The sequence below is a fragment of the Halichoerus grypus genome, chromosome 5, assembly GCF_964656455.1.
Source record: "Halichoerus grypus chromosome 5, mHalGry1.hap1.1, whole genome shotgun sequence".
In the NCBI taxonomy this organism is placed as follows: Eukaryota; Metazoa; Chordata; class Mammalia; order Carnivora; family Phocidae; genus Halichoerus; species Halichoerus grypus.
Genome location: NC_135716.1, coordinates 99,156,317 through 99,169,584, shown reverse-complemented (window position 1 = coordinate 99,169,584; position 13,268 = coordinate 99,156,317). Strand labels below are relative to the sequence as shown.

General features: G+C 41.0%; 1 protein-coding gene across 12 annotated transcripts in view; it reads left to right on the top strand.

The window, feature by feature from the left end:
- NTNG1 (netrin G1) overlaps positions 1–13,268 on the top strand; it is a 315,517-nt gene that overhangs the window by 224,825 nt on the left and 77,424 nt on the right. For all 12 annotated transcript variants that reach the window (XM_036089454.2, XM_078072672.1, XM_078072669.1 and 9 more), the window contains one exon: positions 7,242–7,414. In XM_036089454.2, coding sequence (XP_035945347.1) covers positions 7,242–7,414 — 173 coding nt within the window. The remainder of the gene's footprint in view (positions 1–7,241; positions 7,415–13,268) is intronic.

The window sequence follows — 13,268 nt, the reverse complement described above, 5'->3', positions numbered from 1 at the left end:
ACATTCCATTTTTGGTGGTAAGAGCAGAGTTCTGGAGCCTGGCTGCCCACGGTCTAAATCTCTGTTCCATCTCATACTAGCTGGGAGAGGTGGGTTTCTTAGCCCGTCAATATGCAAATGCATCATCTGTAGTTAGTGCTAATCCCACAGTACTATTGTGAGGTTTGTACAAAATAATGTGTGAAATATGCAAAAGCGCTGAACACAATGCCAGGGACTTGGAAGTATGCAGTCAACATTAGTTCTGTTTGTTTGTGTGTTTGTGAAGTCGCTTATCCAATGGCCTCACAAGTCAGTGGCGAAGGTGGGATCTGATCCCGGGCCGTCTGATTTCATAATCAATAACTCATAATTTCTAAATGATGTTGCTGCAGATCCCCTATTGCAAATAATGTGTTGAGGTGGAAACCAAAAATTCATGTGTCAGAGTGAAAAGAGAAAGGTCAAGGGGCTGCAGAGGCAGAAAAAGTATGTGAAAAGCATTTTATAATTTATCACCTTTTGAAAAAGAAATCTTCAAAGCTCCAGTCTTTGTGCTAACTCATTTTCTAAAAGCATTTGTGTAGCTGCTGACAATCCAAGGCAGGGGGTACAACCAAAGGCTGATGGAGGCTTTGTAAGGCCTGAAACTGACACCCTTTGGGGCTGGAGGGGTGCTCTCATTAAGGAAACCCCTTCACTGCTTAAAAAAATGCAAAAAGGGCGCCTGGGTGGCTCAGTTGGTTAAGCGACTGCCTTCGGCTCAGGTCATGATCCTGGAGTCCCTGGATCGAGTCCCGCATCGGGCTCCCTGCTCGGCGGGGAGTCTGCTTCTCTCTCTGACCCTAACCCCTCTCATGTGCTCTCTCTCATTCTCTCTCTCTCAAATAAATAAATAAAAATCTTTAAAATAAATAAATAAATAAATAAATAAATAAATGCAAAAATATCTCATTTGTGAGAATTATACAAAAGCACATGACCACATGGATGCATGGCTAGGTCTTCCCCAAGCCCTTGAAAGGGCCCTGATGCTAAACTTTATTCACTTCATGGTGAATCCTCCTCTGGCACAAAAGTAGCCCAATCCCTGACTTGCAAGGCAGCAAGCCTGGCTTCCCTTCCTGTTTTGCTTCAGAAAGGGCCAGTTCCAAACTTCTCTGTCTTGGTACCTCGATTTGAAACACTAGTAATAGATTATATATATATAGACCTCTAACTCACAGGAAATTCTGGTGGATAACATGCTTCCCAGAATAAATATATTAAATTATCTTTAAAAAAACAGGCAGACTGTATGGGTTTTTCATACCTACTGGCAGGTGGTAGAGATCTAAACGTTGGAGCCTTTTTATAAGCAAGATTAAATTGACTCATGACAGCTGGTCACTAAAATACAGGAAGTGCAGACCTGGTTGAAAGCAAGAATACACGGGTTTTCATCACTTGCATCACAGAATAGAGCTCACTCTTTTTGTAAGTCTGTCTTAGCAATGCCCTTATTTGACAGTGTGTGCAGTTTGTCACTTACACACAAGTGGATCTTCCAAGTACAAGCAAGTCAATTCTATCTGCAGTATCTTGGTGTGAGTTCTATGCGTGTAAACAGAATTGGCAAATAGGCTTGGCTCTCCAGAACATCAGATATTTCACTGCTAGCAAAGCCTGTTAGGTCTCCATTCGTGTAGCTCTTCCCCCGCCCACTGTGACAATAGACGTGGGAGCGGGATGACCATGGAAGTGGATAATGAATCTGTCACAGACAAGTGGACGCCACGGAAATCTGCCCTCCACCCCATCGCAAGGCTGGAGGTCACAGCCCCAGGAATTGAGAGCAATCTCCCAGCATTATGACATCCATTTTTTATTTTTTTCTGCTGGAGGAAAAGCTACTCTGTCAGGGGCTCTAAATAAAGAATTTCAGCATCTGATTGGAATGGGGTGATTGAACAGACCAAACTGTGGATAATGAAAGGGAGCCATTTTCCAATACCGACCAGTGTTGTGATACCTCAGCATCCACTCTCACGTGCTCAGCCCAGGCACAACAGTCGACATGAGGATGGAGGAAAGACAGCCACAAAGCTGGGCTAGGTCGACAGATTTACTGCTGGGGAAGTTCCAGTGTCCGCCAGGGCCCAAGCAACATTGCCAAACTGCCTGAACCAGGCCGGTCATCCCTGCATGAGAAGTTGAAGCCAAAAGATGCACATTCCAGAATAATTATGCCATACAAATGTTCTGCTTTTGGGTTTTTTTGTTTTTTTGTTTTTTCCTCTAAACTGTGTTATTTTCCTGAGTATTTCAGACATTTTTTTTCTTGTGTTAGGTTTCAGGCATTTGGCAAATTCTCTGGAGTTTAAATTAAATAGTGTTTACAAAGTCTTACCAATTTTATAGAGTTCCCTTTGCACATTATAAGGTTAGTTATGAAAACCAATGATAAGGGCATGTGGCAGTTTTCAGCACACATCATGGACTGTTTAATTGAGTACAATGCCTATTAATTCTCTATTTTTAGTCCATTACCATGCCAGACATAGTAGGATGGACCCATGAAGTTCTGGCTTTCAGAGAGTCTACTTGCTTATTAATCATTTGTTTATCAGTCAAGTGTTTTTTAAGTACTTATTATGTGCCGAGCACCCTGACAAGTGCTAGGGGTGTTGCACTAAATAAGGCAAACATGACTGCGGCTTCCAGGCATTTACATTCCAGTACAGGTGAGAGAAGAAGAAGCAATGACAACACGGTTTATGTCTAAGGCAGAGATAGCTTTATCATGTGACTGGCCTTGCCAGGGTCACAGGAGCACATAGGAAAGGCATACTGGTGGGTCAGAGAAGCACTCCGATAGTTGACCAGTGGATGGTTTTTGAATGTCATTTAGGAGCCAGGCACTGAAATTTACAAGCTGACACCTGAATGGTAAGAATTTTGTAGATAAGAGAAGTAGAGATAGTAGAGTAGAATGTTCCCGGCAGAAGGAAAAGTTTATAAGATCACCTAAAATCAAAGTGTGAAGAATCGAGTAGTGTTGCTAGTGGTGGAGATGAGACCGGAATAAGGAGGAGACACCAACTTCGAAGGGACTTGGAGTCCACGTTACAGAGTTTGGACTCTATTTTGAGAATAGTGACAAGTCTTGCAATGGTTCTAAGCCAGGATGACCCCAGTATTTTTGTATAAAGGATTATTTTGACTGTTGTCTTGAGACTGGGCTAGGGAGGAGCATGAGTGGAGGCAGTAAAGTCTGTTCAGAGGCCATTGTAATAAAGCAGATCAAAGATGATGGCGATCTCAACTAGGGTGGTGGCAATGGCTAGAACTGTATGTATTTGAGAGTTATCAAAGAGGAGGGATCTCAGGGCGCCTGGGTGGCTCAGTTGGTTAAGCGACTGCCTTCGGCTCAGGTCATGATCCTAGAGTCCCGGGATCGAGTCCCGCATCGGGCTTCCTGCTCAGCAGGGAGTCTGCTTCTCCCTCTGACCCTCCTCCCTCTCATATGCTCTCTCTCTCTCATTCTCGCTCTCTCAAATAAATAAATAAAATCTTTAAAAAAAAAAAAAAAGAGGAGGGATCTCAGAACTTGGTGAGAGACGGAGCAATGACAAGTTAGATAGTCTAGGAAAGAAAGAGGGAGGCATTCTCAACCAGCTACCTGAAAGGTGATGCAATGTACTAAAACAGAAACCCCAGAAGGAGGAGTAGGAGAGGCAAGCCTCAGAATTCAGTTTGGGATCTGCTGAGTTTGACATGCCCAAGAGAGAGCTCCATGATGGAAATATAGATACAGGATTTATCAACATGTCGATCAGATAATCTTCACCTGGTAATAATGGAGGGAAGGGTTCTATGGATCCCTTTGGGTAACAGAGAATCTCTGAATCCCCTAAAATGTTTTCAAATGTTTAAGCTTATTTTGCATGTGCTTATTATTTCAGGATGGGGGAAGATTATGGAAGTTTGCTTTAGAATGCAAGTTTGCTATAACTGAAAGGCATTAAGGACCACAGAGGAAATTGAAGGGACAACCTGTATTAAGAGTGTCCAAAGGGGGCACCTGGGTGGCTCAGTTGGTTTTGCGTCTGTTTTGGCTCAGGTCATGATCCCAGGGTCCTGGGATCAAGCCCCACATTGGGCTCCCTGCTCAGAGGGGAGTCTGCTTCTCCCTCTCCCTCTGCCCCCACCCACAGCTTGTGTTCTCTCTCTCTCTTTCACTCACTCTCTCTCTCTCTCAAATAAATAAATAAAATCTTAAAAAAACAACACCAAAAAAAGAGTGTCCAAAGAGAGTCACTTAAGCTGACGGTGCTGGGCCAGGACCCCAAGAAGAGAACATAAAGAGAACACAAAGAAGAGGGTTCTGAAAATGAGCTTGACAATCCAGCAAGGACAAAGCGTCAGGGGAAAGGGAGTGGTCCACAGATTCAAATACCGCTGGAAGGTCAAATAAGGCAAAGAAAAGTATCCATTGGATTTTCAACAAAGAGGTCATGGATGATCTTGGCAAGAGAGGTCATGGTTGGTGAGAAAGAGAAAGTGAGTGGGAGGTGAAAAATGAAAATTCAGGTATAGGAAACTCAAGGAGGGAGAGGAGAGTGCTAAAGAGGTAGCTGAAAAAGAAGACCAGGGTACAAGGTGGGTATTTCTTCCCTTAGGATGGGAGAGATTTATGCAATGAGTCAACATTTTAAAAGCTTAAAGAGCCTTTAAGTACCAGCCAACCAACCCAAATACACAGAAGCATTTAAGGAAATCAGAAGATCGAGCTCAGGGTGTCTACAGTGAGCAGGATAGATAACAGGGAAGAGTGAATTGAGTTGAGCCTTGAATGATTAGCTTTTGAACAGGTGAGGATGAACCATTAATGAGAAGAAATCTGAGAGAAATAAGACTAAACAGTCACCTATTCTTCTTTCACCTTCTATTGTTATTCAGAGAATATTTTCTCAGCAAATATAAAGTGTTTAAAATGGAAATTGCCTGTAACTCAAAAAGTGACTACAAGTATGAAAGTATTAACAGTTAAAAGATATTTAATCCAATTTACAATTACTACTTATATTCTTGGTCTTCCCATATGAAACAAGCATACTCTTTGGGGTCATATTGTGCATTTCCTCACTTGGAATTTTTAACACCAGATAGGGTGCTAAATCAGTATAGGTTGTTGCTTCTGTCACCTAGGTTTCTAACATCTTCCATATATAAAAACACACCCATAAATAAAGGTGCTAATGTTGGAACAGGAAAGATCCTTTCATAAGCAACTTAACACAAGTGACTCCCTGCATAGAAGAAACTGTTATAAGATCTAGCTCATAATTAAACACTGTCTATTTCACTTAACTGAATTATTTTTCTCTTATCTTTTTAGAAGACTGTACATGTTAATTTTAAAGGTTCTGTCTATGTATCTAAATTGAATAGGTATTGTTTAAATAGTAGCCTTTCAGCTTATTACAATTTATAACTATACAGAGGGCAGAGTATAGCTACAAGTATTGCAAATTGTAGCAGACCCCTGATGAAGGAGAAGTGTGATCTTATCCAGGGAGGTTTGAGAGGGGTGGGGAGTGGGCATTAATTTAGGGGCTACACCTTTTAGTTAGAAGAGAGCCCAACAGCTCTCAGTAATAGTCTTGGCCATTCCTTTACTTCCTTGCCGTAAGTATGGGTCTGTGTTCCAAACAGATCATCCGTGTACAAGACAGAAACTTGGATGTTGCTATACAGACATTATAGAAACCAACATCAGTTCTTTTTTTTTTTTTTAAAGATTTTATTTATTTATTTGACAGAGACACAGTGAGAGAGGGAACACAAGCAGGGGGAGTGGGAGAGGGAGAAGCAGGCTTCCCGCAGAGCAGGGAGCCCAATGCAGGGCTCGATCCCAGGACCCTGGAATCATGACCTGAGCTGAAGGCAGACGCTTAACAACTGAGCCACCCAGGTGCCCCCCAACATCAGTCCTTAAAGAATCTTATTTTCCTACCTAAGAAAGACTACTGTTACTTTTTCCAATTCATGACATCCCCCATAAAGGAAAGCAAATGTAAAGCACTACAAACTTTCCTTGTCTTTATGAAATTTGGCTTTCTATATTTTTGTCCTAGTTCTGGAAGAGGCCAGACCAGTTTAAAAATGCACACACATCTACACACACACACACACACACACACACACACACACACAGTTCTGACAGGTCTTGATCCTTTATCCACCGTCTCGGGTGTCCTAGTTCTCCCCTTTGTGTGGACACATCGCTTCCTGCATACACTGTTCTGGCCTCTGGTCATGGTCATCCTGTCAACCTAGGTTTTACTTTTCCAGAGGATGCGGCCTGTGGGCTTGGGATGTTACAATTTATAACCTGCTACCTCAACAAATATCCAGTGGACCTTTGCAATTTTACAGTGCAAGACTTTGGATAGGGGAATGTATTTTTGTGGAAATTGCATATTCTATTGTTGCCTCTCATATATCACAGCTCTCTGCAGAAGCACCAAAGGCAAGGCATTTGCTAATGACCTCAAACCCCTGCCACCTATAGTCTTTTTTTATTTTCTAGGCTTCTAAGCATCTTTTATCTGAGTCATTTGGACCATTTCTGAACGACCTCTGTAATTACCTTATTTGCCATGACTAGAAAATCTAAGGACTACTCAGATTGATTAGAGGCCTTGGTGGGAAAAACTTTTGATCTGGGGTAATGTCATTTTAGAGCCCAGAATGTGGGCACTATGATTATGATCTCTGTGGGTCTATAAAATAAGCCTGAATAGCAAATCATCTTCATGGTTATCTTTCCTTTTAAACAAGTAAGAATTGTCTTTCTGGTTTAAGGAAAAACAGAAGATAACATTGCTCTTCAAACCCAGACGAAATTGTCATAGATTTGCTAATATTGCAAGAAAACTGCTCACTGGTGGCAATATTTTGGACACCTGTTGGGAAACCCTTGATTTTGTAGCACATTTGTCTTACGGGACCTTCAGGCCCCCACTGAACATAATGACTGGTATTAGGATTCCTCAAAGTGTGGTATGAGACAGACTGTATCCTAACCCCACCCCTTCCCCCTTGTTGAAAAGATTCTGAGGGTAGGGCCTACAGATCTACATTTTGCCCAGAGCCTCTATAGAGTGCAAGCACTGCAGGGTGTACGAGCTACCACCCCAGGAGATAGATGCGTAAAGCCTCCGTGATCGCTAAGACCAACTTGACTTACAATGAACTCTTGTCTCTCCTCTGCTTAGGTGCAAATGTAATCTCCACGCCACTGTGTGTGTGTATGACAACAGCAAATTGACCTGTGAATGTGAGCACAACACTACAGGTCCAGACTGTGGGAAATGCAAGAAGAATTATCAGGGCCGACCTTGGAGTCCAGGCTCGTATCTCCCCATCCCTAAAGGCACTGCAAATACCTGTGAGTAACTTTGCTCTCTAACACTGTATTCTGTGCAAGATGAGCTGATAGTTCCTCTCAATTTCACTTGCAATTGTGCTTTTACTCTTACGGTTATCCTATTCCTCTTCAAAATGCAGCTAAAGCGTTAGTTTCTATTTCACCACTTGTAAGCACATTTTCACACTCAGATCATCTGTTAAATTCAGTCTTCCAACATTCACATCAAATGTGTTGGGAAATGATGGAAATCAGGAGAAGTTTTTTTTCTAAGTGGATGAAACAAGAGATATTTGTTTTCCTCCCCCAAATTAATTTCCTATTAAAATAACAACAGCCTTCAAAACTCCCAACGGGAACTTAATTTTAGCCATAAGCAACTCGGGAAATTCTCTAAATGTTTCTAATCCCATTTCCCCTACTGGATAACTTGAGGGATGCTTTGTCCAGAAGATGCTTCCCTGTCTGATTTTGACTCTGGCCTAACTTTGCCCGGTGAAATAATTGGCTTTTTCCAAATGCCAGCAGCTGAGGTCATGCCTGGCATGGATCCTGTCCGTAGAAGCCACCTTCCGATACGGAGCATGACTGTAGGCCTGCAGGTACCACATTAAGAAAAGGAATGTCCAAGTTCAGGTGAAAAGAGCACAGGCCTTATCAGTGCTTCCAGGAACCATGAGAGATGCCCCATTACCATTCATGTGCGCCCCACTAAAATCCCTGAAGATCCAGAGGAAAACATGCCCTGACATGCTCAGGGAGAGACATGGTTATTTCCACAATAAACTGCCCAATTCCATGGATGGACCCATTAGCCACTTGCAAAAGCCCCAGGTTTGCCCTCTTTCAAAAGTAGAGGAGGGGTGAAGTTGAGAATATACCCATGAAGTGAGAAGTAACAGAAATAGCAGGATAGTGAGCAGCAGGAGAATGAGGGCTCGAAAAGCCACTGCTCTGTGCGAGGCTAAGAATGTTATCAGGTTCTTCAAAGCAGCAGCTGTGAGAAGACAAAACCTAAAAACTAATATCACAGGATCCAGGACCTTATCAAGTTAAATGTAAGAGTAATGGAGCGAGTAACAAGCCATGAAGTATGGGGGCATGAAATTATGATAAAATTTCTATGAAGCAGAAAAAAATATTCTTCAAAAGATTAAAAAAAAAATCCCTATTTGTAAGGGTATTCAGTTTCTTTCTGTGTTAAAGAAAAAAATGGACAGTCTAGCTCCTAAAATTAATACATAAAGCTCTGTTGAGCAGAAATGTTGATTTTTCAAGGCGATTTTATTAACAGAGACTCTTTTGGCTGTCCTCAATTGTTCAGGCCCATAGACTCATGAATTCAGGAGGAATCATGAGGTTATTTGTTGGTGAACCCCTCTGACTGGCTACCAAGAATCCCTATCACCACAATTGTCATATTTACTTTAAAGGTTTCCCTAAGTGAAAGTGGCTCCAATTTCATTTTCAGTGTCTGCCGCTTCTTTAGTGGGACAGGACAGAACCGAGGAAGGTTCACAAACACTTGCTAGCATTCTGGCTCAACCTCCGGGCCGGCCAACTTGTCAAGGCGACCAGAAAGCCAGGTGGGCTGAACTGCGGCTTCATTGGCTTCTAGTCTCACACGACTGTTCTTCTACCCATAACTGAGCTTCAAAGTCTTGTCTACTTCAAGAAATTTTCACTGGGGACCCCTTCTTGCGCCAGCCAAGCTTTTTCACTGCAATGGATATTTTTGTTATATTCTCCGTGGAGATGATGTACCCCGAATCTTTTGCATATTGGAGAAGATCACCAATTACTCCCTGGCCAAAGGAATGCAACCTCTTGCAATTTTCTTTGTGGACTCCGTTGCCCACCTATCCCTTAGTTATTACTCGCCTTCTCTAGACTTTTTCCCATTTTTTTTTTTTTTTAGATTTTATTTATTTATTTGACAGAGAGAGACACAGCGAGAGAGGGAACACAAACAGGAGGAGTGGGAGAGGGAGAAGCAGGCTCCCCACTGAGCAGGGAGCCCAATGCGGGGCTCGATCCCGGGACCCTGATCATGACCTGAGCCAAAAGCAGACGCTTAACGACTGAGCCACCCAGGCGCCCCCCCTTTTTTAAAAAATAAAATACGAAGGTGACAGAGGGATACAATGCCCAAGGAGGCTCAATTCAATGTTTCAGTCTTCAATATGGCAGAAATTAGATAAAGATTTTAGAGATGACTGCAGTGGTTCAGTCTTGCAATGGAAAAGCCTTACAATGGTAAGAACCCCCTAAACTAAATTTCTGAAACATCAGATTGTGCTTTAAAATGTCTAAGAATGGAAATAAGCAATTCAGTGGTTTAGTACACAGCTTACAGGATCAAATACAGTTTATCTATTCACTATCTGTGTGACCTTGAAAAAGTAAACTAACCTCTCCAACACTCAGCTTCCCATCTGTAATGCAAGAATAATAGCAGTTCTTACCTCATAGGGATTTTAAGAGAATTGAGTAGGCTACTGCATGTAATGTGTTCAGCATAACACCTGTCACAAAATAAGTGTTCAAAAATAATTTTAATTTTAGGATTTTTTTTCATAAGGCATACTTGTTCATTATTGGACAGTTTTAATTGTTATAAAACCTATTTCTTAGTAGTTCACCTGTTTCTTGAGTATCTTGTAATTTCCAGAGTTTTTTCTCTTTAAGTAGTAAAAGAGCTATATTGACCCCAGTTTCTTTTCTTCTCCAGATTAACATCATCAAATTCCATTTTTATATAATAAGATTTTCATGTCTTTTACTGGGTTGCTTGCCCTTGAAGTCCTCTAATTTTTTAGTGTGGAGATGTCAGCCAAGCATGGGACTTCTGGCACTGACTCTCATTTCATATCAGCTTTTTCTTACACATATGCATACATGCTTGTGTGCACACATGCACACACACACACAACTCTAGGTGGTGCATCATGAGTCATTTAAGAGGAACGCTTAGGATATGCCATATCCTAATACAAAACCCAAGAAGTATAAAAAGAGTGGCTACAATCTCTGAACCCTCAACATCAACTCCTAAATGGCCTAGAAATGCCATGCATTCTGGGTAATCTCTTGATTTAGCAGAATCTCAACAGCCAGGATCATTTTTTAATAGGAAGGTCAGTTCCTGCCCGCTCTTAGCAGAAGAACTCAGAGAACTTCATTAAACCAGGAACTTAAAAGATCTCCCTTCACAGACAGTTAACCCACCACTCAGAGGTACCCTGAACCAAGACTTTGCCAGGAATCTAGGACTTTGGAAGTCCTGAATTCTGGAGCATCTTCAAGACCACTTTTGTGAGGAGTGTATAGAGCCAGGAGAGAAGATTACAGAGCCCTAGCATTCTAAAGTAGAGCCGTCCCTATACTCTGTGAGACACATCACATGTCCCTATGCTTTTCAATACAATGACTTGTCAAAGGCAGAAGTAATAACTCTTGTGATTATATCTTTATACACCATGCTTTTCCTTGGAGACCCAGTGTGTTTTCTTGGCCTTTTAAAGCCATATGTATATATATATATATATATATATATATGAAAAAATGTTTTCCTTATTTTTCTACAAAGCTTATGCTTTCTCTGTAAGACATCTTTCTTCTCCCTGTTGATCTTCATTCTATTTCTGATAGTATTCTCAGTGTCCTTTGAATTTCATTTCTGCCTTCCAAGTAGATAGCAACTCTGTCCAACTTCATGCTTCGTTATGATTCACTTGATTGCTATTGTCCAGCTCATGAATAAAAGTATTAAGTAACACCTCTTTAAATTTCTGATCCTTATGGAATAACACACAGTATTTTTCTACATATAGATGCCGAAAACTCAACAATCAAACTTTAGGAACTATAACTTTAAGAAAGATACTATAATATCATCTACACCTCTGCTTCCAAAGGTGTGTTCTATGACCTTTTAAAGAATTCAATGGCAAATAAGTTTGGAAAATGCTGTAAACTATAAAGACTCTAAGACATGTGGGGCACCTGGGTCGCTCAGTCATTAAGCGTCTGCCTTCAGCTCAGGTCATGATCCCAGGACCCTGGGATTGAGCCCCACATCGGGCTCCCTGCTCCGCGGGAAGCCTGCTTCTCCCTCTCCCACTGCCCCTACTTATGTTCCCTCTCTCGCTGTGTCTCTCTCTCTGTCAAATAAATAAATAAATAAAATTTTAAAAAAATAGACTCTAAGACATTCATATTACCTTATTAAAAACATCTGAGAATCCTATAGTAAAGTAACCTATTTTACCCTGTGTTTCCCAAACATAACTGACCATGGAACACTTAATAACTTTCTATAAAACACTGTTTTGGTAACCTTTTGCTCTAAACAATTTCTACAGCATAGTGATAGAAATGTCATGAAGACAGACAGAAAGCCCATTCAGTTCTGCTGTGTTCAATCTTTCACTTTCTTCTTGCCTACACAGACTAATATTCTTCAAAGAGAGAAAATTAAATTGGTCTGACATTGACATTATTTGTTTGTTCAGAAATCCAACTTGAATTGTTACACAATATCTAGGGCTCCTCTGAGTAATGGAAAGTAATTTGATGATCGTTCTATTATTTTCTCTAGTATTAAATTCACATTGACCAATTTATATTTTCCCAGGTGTGCACATGTGTGTATCATTATCCAGACAATTTCCTAAGTGCTTTACATGCATTAGTTCATTCTTAACTCACAACACTCTTATAAGATAGATGCTATTAGTTTCATTTTATAGACGTGGAATCTGCTGACTGCTGAGCGCAAGTACCTTGTTTAAGGTTTCCACAACTAGTCAGGGTGAGAAGGAGGATTTGAACCAACGTATGTCTTGACTCCAAGGACTGCACATTGACTATATTGCTTCTCAGGTTAAAGTTCAGTGACTTCCTCTGTTCTCCACTGGGGTGTGAACCTTTTGACACCTGCTTAAACAAGCCAGTTTTATCTAAACTTGATCTCTCCTACTTCTCTTCCTAGATTTCTGCTTGTTATTTCTTTGCCTTCAAAGGCTCCCTGTCTGCCCTTGCTTTAAATTTTCAAGCTCTCCACCCCGCCTCTTCTCAGTCTACAGTTTTTTTTCCTTGTCCTTTCCATCTATTCCTGTGGTTTTAGTTCTTAGTGATACTGGTTTAATAGTAATCAGTCAATTATAGTCTGGAATCCTTCTTGTGAATCCAGACCGGTTTTTCCACCTGTCTACGAAGATCTCAAAGTCAACATGCTGGATACAGGATTTATTCCTTTTTCCAATTGCCTTTCTCTCACTCTTTATTATAATTCTCCTTTTTCAAGACTGCTCCTCGATGTCAACTCCTCAGTGCAGCCTACCTAGATCCTCCCAGGCAAAATCAATTGCTCTTTTCACTCTAGATTCTTGATAGTGTATGTACACTTACAATCGGTTGACTTTTTATAACCAAAATTGTAATAATAATAATAATGGTAGCTTCTATTTATTAAGTTTACCATTGGCTTTTATACTTTGTGAAGGGCTTTAAGTGCTTTCTTACATTGAATCCTTACAACAGTCCTCATGGGGTATGTACTATTTTTATCCGCATTTGACAGATCAGGAAACACAGCCACAGAGATTAATAGGTAAGTTGTCCCAAGGTCCCACAGCGAATGCATTACAGAAGAAGATTTAAACTCAGGTCTATCTGACTTCAAGAGCTAAAATGTTAGCAATTTGAGAATGGGACCATACTGTATTCCTGACCTTTATAAATGTCTGTGGAATCAACTCTTTGGTCAATGAATAAGTAAACCTAAATAATGCTGTAATGTGCACATGGATACATTGAACTCCCATCTATCTTCCCATGTCTCCTAGAATGTGTGGTCTTCACAGCTCAGCAG